At 37.3% G+C, this 21,598-nt stretch overlaps 1 protein-coding gene across 3 annotated transcripts in view; it reads right to left on the bottom strand.

The window, feature by feature from the left end:
• Window positions 1–21,598, bottom strand: part of Stim (stromal interaction molecule) — a 424,265-nt gene that overhangs the window by 130,067 nt on the left and 272,600 nt on the right. For all 3 annotated transcript variants that reach the window (XM_067143252.2, XM_067143251.2, XM_067143253.2), the window contains exon 11: window positions 14,692–14,757. In XM_067143252.2, the coding sequence (XP_066999353.2) occupies window positions 14,692–14,757 (66 nt within the window). The remainder of the gene's footprint in view (window positions 1–14,691; window positions 14,758–21,598) is intronic.

The following is a 21,598-nucleotide window of genomic DNA, read 5'->3' as shown; positions in this document are numbered from 1 at the left end:
CTGAAGTCCATCCTTTCGTATCTGAAACTCAAGAACAGGGAATTCGTTGCAACCTTTGTTGATTTTAGGAAAGCATACAACTCAATTGATTGAACCCCCCTACTGAAAATCCTTGAAGAGTTTGGCTTAGATAACAAGACAAAAGCAATTATCCAGCAAACCCTGACTAACACCACCTCCAAAGTGAAGTTCAGAGGAGAGGTGTCTCATGTCTTTGAAATCAGGACAGGAGTGAGACAAGGAGATGGACTAACACCTCTTCTCTTCAACTGTATTTTAGAAAAGGTAATCACAGAATGGCGGATAGAAATGAAAAGTTCAGGGGTAGAAAATGGGGTAAGTTTTGGCTACAAGTAAATGAATCTTACAATCAACTCTCTAGCCTTTGCAGATGATCTCTAGTGATCTTTTCAGACTCTACTGATATGGCAGAACAACAACTTAACCAACTGAAGACTCAAGCATTGAAGGCTGGGCTTCAAATCTCCTTAGAGAAGACGCACTTCATGACAAACATAAAATCAGCGCCAAGGGAACTGGAGGTCGGACTAGGAAAAATTAAGCCAGCAGAAAAGTTTAAATCTCAGTGAATGGATAGAGCCTAATCTATCACAGAAAGAAGCCTTCGTGTTACGCATTAACAAAATGGAAATGGCCTACCAACTAACTAAAGATCGATATCCTTAAACGCCAAAATCAGACATTACTGCACTGTTATTCGACGAGAGGCTCTGTATGTGGCAGAGATTCTTACAATGAACAAAAAAGGTCTAATGGAAAAACTAAAGGCTAAAGAAAGGAAGATTTTGAGAAAAAAACCTGGGTTCCATCAAAGAAAACGAGTACAGAAGGCGTCATAACCATGAATTTTACAAGCACGTGGAGAAGATAAGTGACACTATTCGAAAAAAGGAGGATTGTCTTTTATAGCCACGTGACACAAATGAGCCCAGGCAGGATATCTAAATGGATAGTAACATATTTTCAAGATAAGAAAACCAAAGGGGCACAGTTCACAGAAGTTGAGAAAGATCTACGAGAAATGGAAATTTCTCCTAAAGATATCCAGGAGCATGTTCCGCTTAAGGAAAAACTACATACGCACAAAGATTTTTAGGAAAAGCGAAAGCTGAAGACAGGGAAGGTGTGGACCAAAGAGAGAAAAGAACAACACCGGAGACGAATGCAGGAGCACTGAGTGGCAGTTAAAGCTTGGAAAAGGGGACAGTTGAACTGAAGTGGTCTCTAGTTGGCCAAAACAAAGAAAGAATAATAATAATAATAATAATAATAATAATAATAATAATAATAATAATAATGAAACAAAGAAGAATATGGAAAGGTTAAGCATCTTGGAAGACCAGCTGTTAGAAAGGAATACGCTTAGGAACACACTGAAGAATTTGGAAGGTTTTCAAGCCGCAGGAAGAACTAGGAAGACCGGAAGAGCCTGGACAGATGAACAATGGAAGCAGGCCAGCGAACGCATGAAGGAGTATTGGAAAAAGAAAACTCCGCACGAAGAGAAAGAAATGAAGTTGTAGCGTGATCCTTAGTGGTCCATTCGCTTGTAAAAAAATAAAATAATAATGACAAGCATATCAATCAGTGAAAGATGGCAGGTATTTCATTGAAATGTACAAATTGTATGCTTACCTGTACAAAATGAAACCTTTTATAGCTTCTTCTATAAAACTGAAAATTAATTTGTATCAGCTTTCTAGTACTAATCAGGCACTGCAAATAACTCGTTTTTAATATGTTTTATATCATGACATTGGCTTCTCCTAATAGAGTTGAATCGGTTAGCAGAGAAAGTAACTAGGTCATTTTTTGTAAATCTGTTTTACATATAGTAAATATATTTAACTAACCAACACATGCTTTCCTGTGATGAATCAAACTATATCTGGCTACTCCTTATGGAAGAAACATGAAGAGACTTGAGTCTGTACTGAGCTGTACTGAGGAAAAAAAGGACTAAGTGACTTGTCTTTTTCGCCGCTGAACAGCGACAGCAGTGTCTGGCACTGATTTTGCAGCGTGCACTTGCAAACAGTAGCCCACTACTAATGGTAAGAAATTAGCCTGGCAGCAACTTATTTACAGAGTCACTGTTGGTGTTCTATAGTAAGTGTTCTATTTTAGTACATATTTGGAAATGTCACTCAAAAGAGAAAGTGAAATGTCACCCAAAAGAAAGCAAAGTGATAGTGAACACATGAGAAAGAGCATTAACTCAGAAATAGTGTTTTTTCACTATAATAACTACAGTGGAGCATACTATTATATTTTATACTTCGTGCATTTAAGGTGCCAAATGAATTGTAATAAGGGTACTGAATTCCTTCTGGAATTTCTGAACTTTGGTAACAAAAATAGTTAAAGTTATATATTTACAAGGACTGAATGCGACCATGGACATTAAACAATGGAAGCAAAAACAATTTGCGTGTGAAACTGATGGTGTCAGTTATTTCAGGTGACAGATGTGTTGGTGTCTGCAGAAATGCTTTCATTGGTTTTCATACTGTGTCATAGAAAGAGGTTTAGTTTATCCTATGTAATTGTTAGTTAAAGGCAAAATTCCAAAGGACATGGGTGGAACAAATGCAAATACCAGTGAGATTTCCAGAGATATCATTGATTTAACAGATGAACACACAAAATCCTTCCCACTGAAAATTCACTTCGCTGGGAAGCAAATGAAATATTTAGATGCAATTACAAATTATGATTTCTATATGAGACATTTTCAAGAAAATTTTGTTTTTTTGTTTGGTTACCTCCAAACTGATGTGTGTGGCAAATGAAAGGAACTTGAGGCTAAACCAAGAATTTCCCATAAAAGTGATTCTCAGGTATTCACAAAAAGCACAGCAGAACGTTTTATACACTAAAATCCCCCAAAGAGCCTGAGCTATAGTGCAAAGACAGGGACGACACGGCTAGGCTGGCTTTTGATTTCACCCAGAACTTGCCCTTACTGAATATTCCTGCGCAGCAAACCAGCTATATACATCAGCTACGAGTTAACTGCTTCTGCATTTAAGATATATGGTCAATACATTCCAAAGTGTCCTCATATCGTGAAGGTGAGCTAAATCATATTGTAAATCTCTCAAAACCACATTGTCACTAAATCATGATAGCAACCATTCAAAACATAACTAAATCATTACATCTTGTGATTGATGAGTTCAGTACTTCCTGATAGAAGAACCATGTGTCTTCCCCTTTAATGCATTTCACCAGTTTGCTTATTTTTTAAGGGACTAAAGAAATGACTTACGCAACTGTTTATACTTGCAAACCAAAGCATATATTATGCTATTCTGAGACAACATATAATGACAGGTGAACCAACATAGATGTAATATATTCATAATGCACACAGCCCCTACTCTTCAAAGAAATAGTATAATATTCTTTGAAAACAATTGTGTATCAAATACAGCAACAATTAAATGTCAACATTTCACACGTGACAACAGAGTATAAGCTCTGAAACCCATTATGGAATACAAATTAATAAAAATTATTACTGGTAACAGTATTAATTATTTCATAATGAATTAATTCATAGTCAAGGACAAGACCTACATTAAATCATGGTTATGTCTCTCCTGAAAAGTAAAGAAAAAATGGCAGTGTTCCTTTCCCCACCACGAAGCTACCTAGCTGAGGCGATAAAGGCAGGCTCGATTCATCTGGATAGACATAGGTCGATTTCCCATCAGAAAGTTGAAAAAATTTAAGAAACAACATTTCTGCTTCTCGAGGTCCACATGGCCCTGAGGCTCACTCAGCCTATACCAAAAGTGAGTACGAGGTTAATTCCTGCGGGCAAAGGTGGCTAGGCGTAAAGCCAACCAATCTATTTTACTTAGTGCCGAGGTTACGGATAGTGAAAGCCTTTATCTTCCACTCTTCCAAAGGCCTTCATGAGCTATATGGATATGGCTCGGCTTTCTCTACCAACAGATTCAATTGTTCTCAGCCATCTAGTAAGAAATTAAGGCACTACATTCTTACAAGGTTGATGTTACATTCAAAATTTTTGGGAGTATTACCTGTCGATTCATCACACTGTCATTTTGCTCCTTAAAACAATATCTATTACAAATTACTTAACAACTGTGGTTTGTTATGAAGATGTAGCTTAAGCATAGCTCTATTAGAAATCATCAAACCAAGCTTGATAGCTGCAGTAGCTTAAGTGCAGCCAGTATCCAACATTCGGGAGATAGTGGGTTCGAACCCCACGGTCGGCAGCCCTGAAGATGGTTTTCTGTGGTTTCCCATTTTCACACCAGGCAAATACTGGGGCTATACCTTAATTAAGGCCACGGCCGCTTCCTTCCCATTCCTAGCCATTTCCAGTCCCATCGTCGCCATAAGACCTATCTGTGTCGGTGAGATGTAAAGCAAATTGAAAATGAAAAAAAAAAAAAAATCATCAAGAAGTTCTATTACTTTAAATAATTTACATGGCATACACCCAATACATCTTCATGTGTAGTATTCTGAGCTGGAGAAGCCTTAATCAAAGAAATTACAAAGATAAATTGCAAATTACATTTAAAATCTTGTGTGGTATTAATGAACCATCTCACTCCAGTTTCTATAGGTATTCAGAAATCGCCACGAGAATTCAATTAATAGCTTTGAGGTAAGATCTTTCTATTTCATGAACCCACATGATATTCAGCAAATATTTCAAATTTGAAGAAATTGATATTTATCTTTTCACTAAATGGATATTGTTCAACAAATATTGCTTCTTATGGTTTTAACAGACCAAGTTGCTATACAAAAAACTGCACACAGTCTGAAACTCAGCAGGCGTAGAATTTACCAATACGAAGATGGTCATGAAAGTATCAGCGATCAACACATCCCTGCATCCAGTTCTGAATCTGAAGAGCATCTAAATAAATAAATAAATAAATAAATAAATAAATAAATAAATAAATAAATAAATAAATAAATAATAATAATAATAATAATAATAATAATAAAGAAATGTACTTCAATTTCAGAGTATAGAATGATATTTACTATGCATTTACACCAACAAAAACTAAATATTTGACAAGTTGGCAGATCAGTAAATAAATATTTTTGTAAGGATATTTATTCACATCAAACTGTACACAGATCCAATATTAAAAAAATGATATGTTTAATATTACCTCTGTTCATTGTTAATTCAACATTACTCCCAATCATCTTTTAAAAACAAGAGACAAAAATTGTTTGCCAGAAAATTTGGAAGAGTAAATATTCTTCTTTGATAGCAGCTGCCCGGACAGTACATGCAGAGAAGCCACAACAATGGAACATTCACGAACTATGGAATTGAACGTAAGAGGCTAATGATCTTCTGAATCACTCAGTCACCATGATTCTGAGAACAATTGCATATCCATTAGTTGGTAGATCAAGGTAGCAAGCAGCTATCAGTTTATAACCAAGATAAATAATACTAAAGATGATCAGTGATGAAGGTTTCAACTGGGTAGAGCCAAGCCATATAAGCAAAAAAGAACAATTGTTGCAAATTCTGAGGCTATGAACTTTCCATTCATTCAAAATATCATTTTGTAATTCAGATTAATATACACAGCTAAAAGATTAGTCATTCTTTCAATTCAAGAGAAACTCACACTCAAATAGACCAAATGGATTTGCAAAGAAACATCTTGAATGGTGTTCTCTTCCTTTTCCTCCATATGGTGATTGTAATAGACCACCCATGAAAAAGCTACATAATTTAAGCGTTCTCACCAGATCAAATGCTCAATTATATTCAGTCAATTATATGAATAATGATTTTCTTTTATATATATCACATTTCAAATATCAGAGAACTTAATCTCAGTCACCTTTACATCATGCTAACCAAGCCCCTCATAAGTGTGGGAAAAAATATCCTTGATGAGGCAAAGGATTTGTAGGGATTGCAGAAATGCTGAACTCAATATGGATGAATTTGTGTTTTAAGGGAAGATTGAAGTAAAATTCAAATGTGCACGATAACACAGTTAAAAAACCTTGCGAGAAAGAAATTATATGTTTACTAATGAGAGAGAGAGAGAGAGAGAGAGAGAGAGAGAGAGAGAGAGAGTGTGTGTGTGTGTGCGTGCGTGCGTGCGTGTGTGTGTGTGTGTGTGTGTGTGTGTACTTGTTCAAGTCAGTGGATCTACTCACCAGGTTGCTCAGGTAAGCTCATTTTACTTGTTACTTAATTTTATTTCCTACTGCACAGTTTCATACGTTTGTTGACCAGCACAACGATAATGCCATTGACCTGCATTCCTCTCCACAGCCATCACCCACCCCTTCTCTTTCGTCCCTAGCACCTTCAACAGGACTTGTGTTGCAAGAGTAGCTCAATAGCCACCCACAGTCGTTACACTGTTGCCACCTCAATGGCCAGTCATTATTACCTTATCTGGAAGAGTTACAGGCTATTTTTGAAGTGAACAGTGTATAATATTATTGGAATCAGTGAAAGTTGGATGCGTAAAACCATATCATCGGCAGATAACCTTGACGGATACTCAATGTTATGCCATAATTATAATGAAAATTTAGGTTGTGTGCTTCTACTTTATTAGAGAAATGACCTAAAATGTAAGATAATTTTACACTTCTGACCCAAGACTTATACTGCGACCAGAATTTATGTTCATAGAATTAGACTGCCATAAGAAAGATATTAATATGGATTGTATACAAGCCGCCTAAAATAAGACAGACAGATGATTTTGAAGTGCATTGGTAAATCTTATCTCGGCATCATCATCATCATCATCATCATCATCATCATCATCATCATCATTTCCCTTTATTCGGCTGTAGCCGGGTAGGGGCAAATATGGTTCCTCTCCACTTTCTTCGGTCTTTCCACCACTCCTCCTCCAACACTGTGTCCCAGTCCAGGTTTCTTTCTATAATGCTGCGTAGGATGGTATCCTTCCATCTCAATCGTGGTCGTCCACGGCCTCTCCTTCCTTGGATTTGCATTTCCATCACCTTTTTTGACATTCTTTCGTCGCTCATTCGCTTTATGTGCCCAAACTATCTTACTCGGCTCTTCTCTATTCTATCATTCATTTTTTCCACTCCAGTTTCTTCACGGATTTTCTCGTTTCTTATTTTGTCTCTTCTACTCTTCTGTATCATACTCCTCAAGAACTTCATTTCGGCTGCCTGTATTCGACTCCCATCCTTCTTTGTCATTGTCCAAGTTTCTGCTCCGTAAGTTGTTATGGGTACGTAATACATCTTGTACATAGTATCCTTTGCTTCCGTTGGTACATCTTTGTCCCACAACATGTTTCTCACACTATGATAGAAACAACTTCCAGTTTGAATCCTTTTACTAATCTCAGCATCCAGTCGAGCATTCTCCATTAATTCACTCCCCAGGTATTTAAACATTTCCACTACTTCCAGGGGCTTGTCTGCACGTCTAATCTGACCTTTCCCTTCTTTCTTCCCTCTAGTCATAACAAGAGTTTTACTCTTTTCTACACTTATTTTCAATTCACATTCTTCGATCTTCCCATTCACCACATTCAACTGTTCTTGAACCTTCCTCGGCATATGATGACATTATAATCATGGGTGACTTTAACGCTGACCTCTTAAAGCAGACTAATGAAGCGAACAACCTACTGAATTTATTTCTCACCACAAACATGATAATTTTACCCCTCAATGCTACTAATCACGTTCATCACTCTGACCGCACAAGTCGTACCGTAATTGATATTCTTGTGACCAATCAACTTCAGAAAGTAATTAAACATGGACAGAGCCCTGCTCCTGGCATCTCTTCACATAACCAGTCATTATTAGCTCATCTGGAAGAGGTGTTATTCTACACGAATACTTAAATACAAACCATGCTACATTATGAGACTTACGACATGTGGACTAGAATAAGCTACACCACAAATGCATATAACTTGCCTTGGGATAGTTAAACTTATTCAATTCACTAGTACAGGAAATATTTGACAAGTATGCACCAAAGAAATAGGTAAGAATCACCCGCCATTCATCAGTGTGTCTAACAGCTGAGATAAGTTCTGCCATGGTCAGTCGGGACAAACTGTACACACAATACAAACTCATGCAGGACACAAGATGATTTTGAGCGGTACAGGATTTGAGAAACAGAACCAAGCAGCTAATTAGGAATTCTAAATATAAATACTTTCAGGAACTGATGAACAATAACAGTCCAAGACAAAAATGGCGTAAATTATGTACGTAAGGTATAGGTAAAACTGTACAGCAACATGTACCTAGCATACCGCTTGAGGCTTTACATGATAATTTTGCACGGCCAAGAATTGCCTCTACCTCACTCCCTAAAAGTTCCCTACCCTTCCTCCAATAGCATTCTGTGCATGACCAATTCTCTTTTAGAAATATCAATTTGAGTGAAGTTAAAAGTGTGCTGTCTTCTATTACATCCAATGCCACCGGTAAGGATGACATTCCTGCTGATTAAGGATATTTTAAGAGCTGTCCTGCCAATACTAATTCATATATTTAACTACTGCCTGACAAACTGAGTGTTCCCAGATGTCTGAAAAGATGCACTAATTAGACCAATCCCAAAGAGCTCCAAGTTAGATTCTCCTTGAGATTATCATCCACTATCAATCTTACCACCCTTATCCAAGGTACCTGAATGTCTAGTTCACACACAAGTTACTGAATACCTTAGTAAGCATTCCCTCCTCAACCCCTCCCAATCCGGCTTCAGAAAAGGACACAGCACTATGACAGCTTTACTATGAGTGACAGACGATATTAGACGTGCAATGGACCAACAGGACGTGACTGTACTGACATTATTAGATCTCAGTAGTGCCTTCGACACTGTCAACCCTCAGTTACTTCTGAAGAAACTTTGAGAACTAAATTTTAATGGTGTGTCACTTAATTTTTTCTTCCCTCTTACCTTGAAAATCAGCAGCAATGTGTGAATGGGAAATACAGGTTCAGGATGGCAAAGTAAGAGTATCGGTGTCCCTCAGGGCTCAGTCCTCGGACCACTGTTATTTATCATCCAGATTAATGATATAACAAGAGCTCTTAAATTCTGCAAATTGCAAGTGTATGCAGATGAGGTACAGATTTATTATCATCCAAAACCGAGTGATATCGATACAGCAATTATTAAAATAAAATCAGACCTATAATATCTTAGTGACTTTGCAAATAAAAACAGTTTATTAATGAACCCAAATTAAACTCAAGTTTTTATTATCGGTACAAGTAAAAAAAAAACCTACATTCCGTCAAGCAACGGGACATCTCTCTAATAATTTGAAACAATAACATCACACCCTACACTATTTCAGTGATTAACCTAGGAATTATTATGACGAAGACCCTAAATTGGATTCAACAGGTGATAAGTAGAGCCCTGGGCGGATATACAAAATAATATCCTCATCTGCTCCGCATCCGCACTTCCTTCATCGACACCCGCATCCGCGAATGGTTATCCACATCCGCGAATTGTTATCCGTGGATACTGTAAATATTTAACTACAGTATAATACACACCAGGTTTTTTTTTTGCTAGTGGCTTTACATCGCACCAACACAGATAGGTCTTATGGTGATGACGGGATAGGAAAGGCCTACGAATTGGAAGGAAACTGATAGATTTGTTAACATAAAACAATAGGCCTGACACCTGGCGTCAGAACCCCTACAGTCACAGGTTTATGAGCGATTTTCTCTTGCGGCAACTACCAATGTACTGACCTCTGTTCCTTCCTTCCATTAATTGTGGGCAGGAATCAGGTAGGCTCAGGTCAGATTTACAGCCTTATGGTCTCAAGGCTCTCACAAGCAAAAATAAGAGTATACCCGAGTGAAAATAAAAAAATGTCATTACAATATTTAGAAATTATCAGCAAAATTATCCGCACTGTCATACAGTTTGTATCCACCAAGACACTAACTTGGTGGATATCCGTGCAGGGCTCTAGTGATAAGTATATAAATGCTCATATCCTCTGAAACGGTTCTGTAATATTTTCTCAGTTTGACTTAAAGTACAACTAATTCACTCTCTGATACTACCTATATTTGACTATTGTGACACTGTGTTAACTGAAATATCCTGCAACAGTAACAAGAAACTGGACTGGAACCTGAACAGCTGCGTAAGATATATCTTTAACCTGCGATATGATGCTCATATATCACCTAATTATAAGGAGCTGTTGTGGCTTCGAGTGCACCAGCATCGTGAACTTCACGTTATACTTTCCACTAATACTCCTAACTATCTTTCTTCACATTTTTCTTACCTCTTGTCCTATCATCACCACAATACAAGATCTGGCTCCTCTCTTGCCATACCTACAAACCGCACTGCTGTTTACAACCATTCCTTATCTCTGCATCCAGGTCATGGAATTCACTACCTGCGAACATTCGACACAATCCCCCTCATCGCAAGTTTAAAGTGGTTTGCTGCAAATATTTGCTGAGTAGATCCGCTGAATTGCTGGATAATTGTTGAGTCAATGAAGGAATGAACGAGATGAATGAATGGAATACTGCAGTTACATCATCTGAATGCTCATAACTACGTGTATTTTAAAATTAGGGATTCTATTATTATTAATATGACACCTCCTAACCCGCAGGCCTTCGGGCTGAGCAGCGGTCGCCTGGTAGGCCAAGGCACTTCAGGGCTGTTGTGCGATGGGTTTTGGTTTACCGGTATTATTGTTAATGATTTTACTATTGTTATTGCTATTAATATTATTTGTGTTATTTGTAATTATAAATTATGTAGATGTATACTCTTCTAGTGGTGAAGTGTAAGAGAGGGCCTTGAGGCCTAACTTTGTCACCAATAAAGGCATTATATATCTATCTACAGACCTGCCTATTGTGTTGGGCACTGGTTTGGTGTCTATCTTGATAAAAATATTCTTTTCACTATGCTGGTCATAGTAGCTTACTTGCTGCCTTATTTTCTTATTCATTATTAAGCCAGCTACTGCATTTCCCCGGTTTGATCTTGTGTTGATAATTCTGTAGTCACCTGACCAAAAATCCTGCTCTTCCTGACAATGTACTTCACTTACACCAGCTACATCTAACTTTAGTCTATCCATCTCCCTTTTCAGATTCTCTAACCTATCACAATAATTCAAACTTACAACATTCCACGCTCCAACTTGTAGAATGTCTGTTGATAAACTTATATGATTGTCAATTTTTCTACAAACGTGTAACAGCTAATGATGACGCAGTGGGGCATCGAAACTAGTACTGACTGAAAAATATATATTGTAATTACATCTACGTAACAATTTTTTATGTATTGAATAAGGTAACCCAAAATTTTTATAAAAAGTTGTAGAATGTCAGTATCCATCTTCCTGACAATTGCCCCCTCTCGTGTCATCCCGACCTGGAGATCCAAATGGGGGACTATTTTACCTCCAGAATATTTTACCCAGGAAGTAGTCATCATCAGTACATCATTCATACAGAGAGAGCTGCAAGTCCTGGGAGTTAGCTACGGCTGTAGTTTCTCATTTTCAGCCATTTAGCCGTGTTGATACTGCTAGTCCATGTTGAGTATTATTAAAGGTCATATCAGTCAATCATCTTGACTACCACCTTTACAACTTACAAAAGGCTGCTATCTCCCCCCCAGCTGGTAAGGTAATCAAATTCTAAAAATAACTATACTTATCTATCGACAGGCTAAGAAAAATCTAAAAACGTCTGAATTTATCATATATTTATTCTTTATTATTTCTTCAAAATCATAGATGAATTCTATGACATCACTAATAACTTCCCAAATACACCACCATAAATGAAAAGCTATATTACATTGGTAATTTGGTGGTAATCAAGAAATAATAATGCAAGAAGAGGGTAATAATAATTAGTTCTTTCCCATTTCCTCCATACAGTGATTGTAATAGATCACCCATGATAAAGCTGTATAATTCAGGAGTTCTTATCACATCAAATGCTCAATTACATTCTCTCAGTTATATGCCTAACAATATTAGTTTATATCACGTTTCAAGTACCAGAAAAGTTCATCTATGAAAATCTGAGTAGTAGTAATAATAATAATAATAATAATAATTTCTTTCGCTGCATTTTAATGGCAGAAATGGAAAAATAAATTATTATTATTATTATTATTATTATTATTATTATTATTATTATTATTATTACATGACTGCCATGCCTTTCAGCATTCTGTCTGCAAGCCTCTGTGAGTTAATTATCTCCTCAATTCTCTATTTGCAACTAGCTCTGTGGTCTCATTTAGCTCCATACCTTTTTCTTGAAAATCATTAAAAACCGAGGCTAACTATCGTTGCCATCTCTTGCCCTACGGCCGAACCCATTATTCTCCTATCTATCCTCCTTCATGACCCCACCACTGAAGCCAGTTTATAAGCAGAGTTCCAACCATCATGTTCATTCCTAACTTAGATTCTCTCTCCTCATTCTGAGTACCCTCCTGCCATTGTTCCTAACTGTATGTATGGTAATAGTAATCATTCTACTACTACCTTATGAATAAAATAGCCTGAGTCCACACAGCTTTCACTCCCGCACAGCAAAGCTGGTCTGAAAATAGACCAATATAAAGATAATTTCATTTAATAGTTCACTTCTTTCTTACGGAAAACCATTGATGACAACTGCAAGTTTATTGGATTAGCTTAGTTACATCTTGATTCAACACAAACTATACAACGTTTAGTCATTTAATTCCTGGACTGTACTGTACTTCCCACGTTCGTATGGAGCATTGCTATCATTGCCACGCTATGGTGAGTTAGTGTGCTAAACACCAGCTTGTTTTGTGCATTTTAAATGATCTACACTTGTGTTTGTAACCATGTGCTCTCTGCAAACTGTGAAATGAAGGATTTACATGAACAGCATATCTGCATCAAATTCTGCTTCAAGCTAGGGAAATCAGCTTCAGAATGTTATGCAATACTTCAGATGGCTTTTGAGGAACAGGCCATGGAATGTTGCGAAACATCCGAATGGCTCTTCCTCTTTAGTGGGGGCAGAACATCGACTGATGATACGTGCCTGGTTGCCCAGTGTCCACATCAACTCCAGAAATGATCACAAAAGTGTGTCACACTACTTGCGAAAACAGTAATCAAACTACTGGTGAAGGTGGTGCACTAGTGAGAATCAGTCAAGGAACCTGCCACAAAATTCTAACGGAAGATTTCCACATTTGGCGTGTTGCAGCAAATTTTGTGCCCAGACTACTAAGTGATGACCAAAAGCAATGAAGGCTTAACATTCAGACTTTGAAGAACAAGTTGCCAATGTCATTATGAGTAATAAAACCTAGGTTTCCACCCACTACTCAGAACCCAAAGGACAATCCAGTAAATGGAAAAGTCTATGGTCACATAGGCCAATGAAAGCAAGGCAAGTCAAAATATTAATTTGTTCTCTTGATCAAAAAGGAAATGTTCACAAGGAATGCTCTCAATCAAGTCACCACTGGAATTGATGTCTAGTCTAAAAAAGGAGGACTACTTTGAAGGTGATGGGGCCAATAATGTCTATGGTACATGAAGGATCTATTTATGGGAACTGACAATAACAAAGTCAGAAAACACGGCAACTTTTGTTTTACCATTACACATACTATACCCAATAAAAAGGTTAACTGTGAAGATTAGATAAAAATATATTTGACTTAGTCTAAAATGAAATAGCTATGACATAATTTGACATAATTTAAGATAAAGTTCTTACAGCAACCAAAAATAGGCTAAAGTAGCTGTAGTAGTAGTAGTAGCAGCAGCAGCAGCAGCTGAAAATTCCAAAATTATTTCCTATGAACCTAGGTAAAAAGGAGAATCTTGTGAATAACAAATAATCACATGTTCCATAGCAATTGAAAACTCCTTATAAATAATTCCACAACAGGAACAGCAAGTTCAATGACCTAAAAAAATCCCTATTGTCTCATTTCACACAGCATAAACCCAAAAAACGATCACCTCAATTATTCTGCTGTTAAAGCATCGATCAGAACAGTGTGCTCTTACATACTACAACACTGTATTTAACAAAGTTAATGATTAATACAATATCATATCTCAATGAAACTTGTCTTATTCTGTCCACTGGAAAATTGTTATGGATTGACTTAATATTAAAAAGAAATGGAACAAAACCTAGGAATTTTAAGTCATTAGAAGAGAGAGAAAGTGTCAATTTATTCTCAGCATGAAAAGACTAGGCTTGCCTTACAGTTCATCACATTATTCAACAGAAAATAAGCATTAAAAGCGTGCAAGATTAAGCATGAAACACAAACCCATATAATACAGAAGAGCTAAAATTATAATCACAAATTCTTTTTAAAAAGGAAAATGTACAGGTAGATGCATACAACAGAAAAAGACACATATGAGTAAACATTACAACGAATATATGGTTAACTCTTCACTCAAGGACTTCAAAGATATTTCTTAGTGATTAACAGGACACAAACAACAGTCAATATGTTATAACATTTTAAACATACCTATATGGTATTTCAACCATGAACAGAGGTAAAATTTCTCAACTCATGGTCAGAGTTATCTTGTGAGTCATCATCGAATGAGCTCTTACCTGCAGACGGTGAGTAGAGGGAACTCGTGTCATCATCAAGATCATCTTGACTGCTGCTCATACGACCTGTTAAAAAAAAATTCATCACAAGGCATCAATTACATTGTCTAGAATGGCAATGGAAAAGACTGGCAAATATTTTATCAAATCTATTTCAGATATTTTAAAGAACATTCTTTCATTTCTAAATAGGAATGAGCTGAATATGAAGAATTTCCATGAAACTCGAACCTAAACCCTCTCACCCTGCGACGTGGATGCTTTTGAATACCATTGGCACTAGTTATTCTCTGGATGGAGAGGCGAGCGATCGATTGTCTGCAGAAAGTCTTCAACTGATCAGAAGCGAATCCCACAGAGTCATTCCTTCATTTTAGGGATTAAGTCGAAGCTGCAGGGACTTAAATCTAGAGAGTATAGGGGGTGGCAGAGAACTACTTCCCAGCCCCAGCAAATTAACAAACAAGACACTGCCCCTGCTAAATGCGCCCTTGTATTGTCATGCAAAATGATGGGTGGGTTTTTTAACATGTATAACGTTACATAATATTATGCAATTATTTGCTCATTAATTAAGTTATTTTTAATACACAGGACTACAATATATATATTTTTGTCCCCCACAAGTCCAAACCCTCGCCCACGTCACGGGTGACGTGCAATGGTATGAAGTAGGGGATAACTTGTAAGGACAAAGTACAGTAGGGATCTTGTCTGCCCCAGGAATGCTATGGCAGCTGTGAAGGCCTTACAGGAACCCTGAAAAGTAATGGCTAACAGGGCTCTGGTGAAGTCCTTAATGGCAACTGAGGTGAAGAAGGAGCCTTTGGTCCAGCAAAGTTGGCAGAGGAGGCAACTCTCCCTCTTGTGGTTAAATGAAGAGGGAAACTTTTTTTTTTTGCTAGGGGCTTTACGTCGCGCCGACACAGATAGGTCTTATGGCGACGATGGGATAGGAAAGGCCTAGGAGTTGGAAGGAAGCGGCAGTGGCCTTAATTAAGGTACAGCCCCAGCATTTGCCTGGTGTGAAAATAGGAAACCACGGAAAACCATTTTCAGGGCTGCCGATAGTGGGATTCGAACCTACTATCTCCCGGATGCAAGCTCACAGCCGCGCGCCTCTACGCGCACGGCCAACTCGCCCGGTGAAGAGGGAAACCACTGCCTTGTGGTGAAGAGGGATCTTCTCAAAGGCTAAGGGAGACAGCCCCAACTGAAAACAGGCTTGGAGGCTTTAGGTGGGAGCCCCACCAACAACCTCATTTGCTGTTGACTAATAACTCACACAACCTTAAATCAATCCATTAAAGACACATCAACCAGATCGCTTTGATGACAGCCAACATCCAATGAGGATATGGTTAAAGAAAGAAAGAAAGAAAGAAAGAAAGAAAGAAAGAAAGAAAGAAAGGAACTTCAATGAGGAGAAACCAGACTGAGATGGAGATGCTTACTGATGCCCTATGTTCCACGAAGGACAACAGGTATTAAGTTGCAAGTTGCACATCATATTTTTACACACTGTATTTTTATGTATTTTAATTTCAGACTGACTTAATTGTATTAATAGGTTAAGATTTTAAATATAATAATGCTGGAGGGTAAGTCTAGTGGGCTGTGGAAAAAAAAAAAAAAAAAGGAATATAGAGTGGACAGTTGGTGTGTAGAGAGATGGTGAGTGTACATTGCTTTTTTCGTGGCTTGTCTTTAATTTAATTAATTGTTTCTATGTCAAGTAATATTAGTTTTAAATAATAAATCTGTCTTAAATCCTACAATTTTTGGGGTTTGTCCGGGATAAGGAAGGACCGACAACTTACCAAAATAATGATACTACTGCAAGATGCAATAAGAACAGCGGACGCTAAAAATTTTAGCTTTTGGTGTATTATAATCAAAGTAAAAAGATGTTGGAGAAGACGTACAGTGTTCAAATCATGATGATGATATTGAACTATAATGAAAATTAACCCTTACATGTAAGTTAACGATGCAACATGAGTAAATACGCCAGCAGCAACCCAGAAGGAAAATGCTAGGAGACATTCAGAGAATAAAGAAGAATATTTATACTGCATCTGTGTCTGCTGTTAAGACCATGCAAAAATTTATAAATAGCAATGAAGGCGACCAACATACGCTTAAGAGGTTATGAGAGTTAACAACCGGATTTCAGTTTTTGGAAGGTTCTGCGGAGTATGACGATGCGGTTAAGTAAATCACTGACAATTTTGCTGAATGTGACTTGATTACAGTATGTAATGTGTTGTGTTTGGGATTTGAGGGAGATAAAGAGGAGCTAACGAGGTGCACTTTATGGCACCTCGTTATATTAGAACTGCTGTCAAAACTTAAGTACGACAGGGATGACAGACAACGATGAAGAAAAAGAAGATGAATACGCTATACAATGCAGTTCAAGTTTAAGATTAAAGAGAATTCAAGAGAGTACAGTCAAATTAAGAAGAAAGTAATCTACAAAACAGAAGCATGTACAAAAGAAAGTGACGTTGAAGATGACCTGCTTACGGAGCATACCTTATCTAGAAAACAGGAGAATTCAGGCTGCAGATTTGCACTGATGTTTTGAGATGTTGAAGATTCATTATGCACTTTTGATTGTAGAGGAGATTACCCAGTCAGAAAGTGGATTACACAATTTGAAGAAACAGCTATTCTGATCGGATTGGACAACATGCAGAAATTAGTATTTGCTAAGAAATCATCGACTGGCTTAGCAAAACTATTCATCCAAAGTGAAATGGGTTTATCAACGAGGAATAAATTAAAGAAATCTTTGATAGACGAGTTTGATTTCAAGAGGAGTAGTACAGAAATTCACAAACTGCTGAGTAGGCAGACGAGGAAAAGAAGAAACATTACTGTACAAGAGTACCTGTTTGTAAAAGAGAAGATTACACATCGAGGCGAGATTGATGATGATTCCTTGATACGGTACATTATTGATGGTATTGAAGATGAATTCGGTCATAAATTGATTTTGTATGGGACCAGGAACTGTAAGAAGTTTAAGGAAAAGCTACGTGATTATGAATGAATTGTTGAGAGAAGGAGCTCAAAAGTTTTGAAGGAAGATGGAACACAGAAAACTACCTTGAGAGACAAGGATGCAGTGGCTGCCGAAGAAAAACATACAGTGCAGCATTTAATGCTGATAATGTTCTGACTAGCGATACAATGAAGATGCTTGCAATAACTGGAGGAGGGGAGCCATTGGATGTAGGTGAACCTACAAGTTATGACTACAAGCGACAGGCTGAAAAACTGATTTCCTCCTATGAACCCGCCAAAACGAAAAGTTCAGAAATGGATTTTAACATTACGCTGAAGGATGAGCAGCTGGTATTCAGCAGACCATGACGACTTGCACCAGCAGAAAAGGAAGCTGTTGAGGAGCAGGTGAAGAAGTTGCTAGAGGAAGGCATCAATGAACCAAGCTCTTCCGAGTATGTCAGCTCTGTTGTGCTAGTGCAGAAGAAAGATGGCTCTCCTCGTTTGTGTATCGAATATTGCAAGATAAACATGATCCGATATTTGTTCTCACTCACAGCAGATATTTTGAATAAACTGCAAGGAGCAAGAGTATTCGATACACTTGACTTAAAAAAATGTATATTTTTCATGTGCCAGTGAAATCTCAAATTAGAAAATACACTGCCTTCATCACTAATGCAGGTCAATTTCAGTTCCGTAAAGCACCATTTGTTCTGTGCAACTCCGCAGCAATGTCCCAACGATTCATTAACTGTGTCTTCCAACATGTTTCAGGGGATAGTACTTATTTACATGGACGACTTGACGATTCCTGCTAAAGATAAAACTGATGCTTTACACCGCTTAAAGATGGTATTGGATGTAGCTAAAGACTATGGCATTGAGCAGAACAAAATATTATTGTTATTAATCATATTGTACACATTTACATTTTATAGAAAACAAAACAGAAATGAAAATAAAGGTGATCACAATCTAAAATCTAAGGTCCTCCATATGCTCTTATGGGACAATCTTGAATGATGTGTTTCACTGTTTGTCTATCGGCTGCATGGTTGCACTTCGGAGAAAGTAACTTGTTCCTTTTAAACAGAAAGTCCTCACAAACTCCAGAGTTGGTCCTGATCTGGTTTAGTTTTGACCATAACCCGCGAGGCAGGTCAAATCTAGGAACTTTAGAAGTGACTGATGGCATGCCTTGAAACTTCTGAGTAGTGGAAATCTTCCATCTTGAGACCACTGTCGCACCATAACAAAGTTCTCACTGATAAATCTTGCAGTTAAAAGTACAATAGTTCCACCTTTTCAATACAAATTCAAGTAAAGTGGGTTACTTTACTGAAGAAACATTTATTAGATACGGTACTAGTTTTGACCCATTATCAGGGTCATCATCAGCCAAAAGCACGAGTTGCACAATGTTCAATACGGACCATTCACAATGAAGTTTATATCTCTCTTAATAGTCTTGCAGCTTTCATAGGGTGCAGTCTTGAACAAAATCTGATTAGACAAGCATCAGATATGTCAGCATGAATAGGAAATTGCTGATTTTGGAGTATCTTGTGGTACTCTTTGACCAGAACATTACACATGCAGGGATGAGGTAGAGGGGTGTAACTTAGAACTGGAAGTCATTGAGTAGGAGTGCACTTAATGGTACCGCAGATCAATCATATTATTTTATTGATTTCAGTATCAATCTTCCTGATGGGAAGGCTGTTTAACCACATGCGGGTGCAGTATTCAGCTGCAGATAGAACAAGACTAATAATCGAGAGTTAATGCATGATGATGATGAAGATGATGTTGATGATACGTGATATCAGCTTTGCAGCAGTCTTCATCAAATGTTGTTTGAAGGATAATGTTCTATCCAAAGTAACACCCAGGTACTTGGGATATTGATTGTGTGGTAAAAGGACATTATCAAAATAAACTATGATCAATGTTAGCCATGTGGTTGTTCAGCTGGAAGGAACAAACTTCAGTCTTGGTCATACTTGGTTGTAGTCGCTTAACACTCCGATCTGTTGTGAGTGTGCACTCCGTGGTTATGTTTAAGTTCCTTGTGGCTATTACCCAATCGTCTGCATATCCAAACTTCCTTGAAATCATGGATTGCTTACATAATCCACAAAGAACGAGTAGAAGAATTTGAAGAGAAAATCTGAGGAATGATGCAAAACAGCAAATTCCCAAATATTGCAACATTAATTTGTGCAACAATTTATTATTGTATTGAATAGGTGGAACATCTTTCTCTTTTTAGCAATGTAATTATTAGTTCAATACGGATCAGTGATGAAGTTTTTAACTTTAAATCAACACAACTAAAGTTAAGTTATAAGGAGATTCCCACCTTCCAATACTTGTCAATTTCTATATAATGGTTTTATTATTTACATGATATAATCCAGCTTAATCTCTAGGACATGTTTCATTCTGATTATGGAACATCTTCAGCTAAAAGATTTGACAAAATGGCAAGACAATTAAAACACGTGTGATAGTTATGATGATAAAATAAAATGTTCATTCATGTTGGGTTAAAATTTCCAACAAGTCAGTGTCCAAGTGACGAAGTAAAATCAGCGTAAGGATTCTTCTTTATGTTGGGAGACGTGTATACTTGTTAATCTTGAAGATAAAATTAGAGATATAAAAGATTTTGTTAAAGTATAGTTATCGAGGGAACTCTTGAAAAATAACCGTAGTTGAAGTTCAGTTGCAGTTAGACTGTTAAAATGAGTCTGAAACAAGAATAAAATAAGTAAAAAGGAGAAAACCTTGTAAGAATGTATGTTTGTGAGGATAAAAGGATAATGGAGTTGTTTACCTTATAGTCGATCGTGTCGTATTTAGCGTCCTCCCTTATGCCGTGTCGTAAACTGACTTGAGTTCTCTGTGTGTGTGTGTGTGTGTGTGTGTGTGTGTGTGTGTGTGTGTGTGTGTGTGTGTGTGTGTGTGTGAGGCGCTTGCGGTGGGCGAGGAATAGCAGAAGTAGAGGTAGTGGAAGTGGGGAAAGCAGGTGAAATGTTGTGTAGGGTGGAGCTAACTGAGGAGTGGTGTTGTGATAGGCTAGGGGAAACTGAAGGAAAAGTAGGGGGAATATTGTGTAGGGTGGAGCTACTGGGAAGGAGGTGTGTTGGTTATTTTTCGGGATCCTTTTTGATGGCTTTTCTAGATGAGTCTAATTTGGTAGCTTTCTAACAATATATTGATATTCTCCGTTATTTCGTTAATCTTCTGGCTGAGGTTTTGTTTCTGATCAATCTCAATATAGATATTTTCAAAAATATTCATTAATTTACCTATGTTTATTATTCGTAGGATGGTCAAGTCCCTTTCTTTTGATGTAAAATTGTGTTTATATTCAGTCATATAAAGACTCATGGCCGAGTACTTCCTAAGTTTTTCAGCATTAATATGTTCTTGATATCTTACTAAGAAATTATGTCCTGTTTGCCCAATATATGAATTGGCACAATTTGAGCATTTAAGCCTATATACCCCCGAATTTAAATATTTATTATTACTTGCAATGCTTTGGTGATTGAAAATTAAATGTTGATTGTTGTTATTGGTGCGAAAAGCAATTTTAAAATTGAGTTTCTAAAAAATATTAGTAACTCAGTCAGTTGACGACACAGCATAAGGTGGTGGTGATGATTATTGTTTTAGGAGGAAGTACAACTAGGCAACCATCCTCTATATAACACTAATCGGAGGGAAAATTGGAAGGGATCCGACACTTCAAAAAATGAAGATATCAGCCAAAGGCAAGACCATGAAGGGCGTGAAAATGAAAGACTCCCTAACCCTCGGAAACCTAATAGCGTCGGGGTCGGAAAAAAACAAGAGTTGACCAAGGGAGGTCAGATAGGAGAGA

Source organism: Anabrus simplex, chromosome 3, assembly GCF_040414725.1.
Source record: "Anabrus simplex isolate iqAnaSimp1 chromosome 3, ASM4041472v1, whole genome shotgun sequence".
Lineage (NCBI taxonomy): Eukaryota > Metazoa > Arthropoda > Insecta > Orthoptera > Tettigoniidae > Anabrus > Anabrus simplex.
Note: the sequence above shows the minus strand (reverse complement) of the source record. Positions and strands in the feature narration are given on the sequence as shown.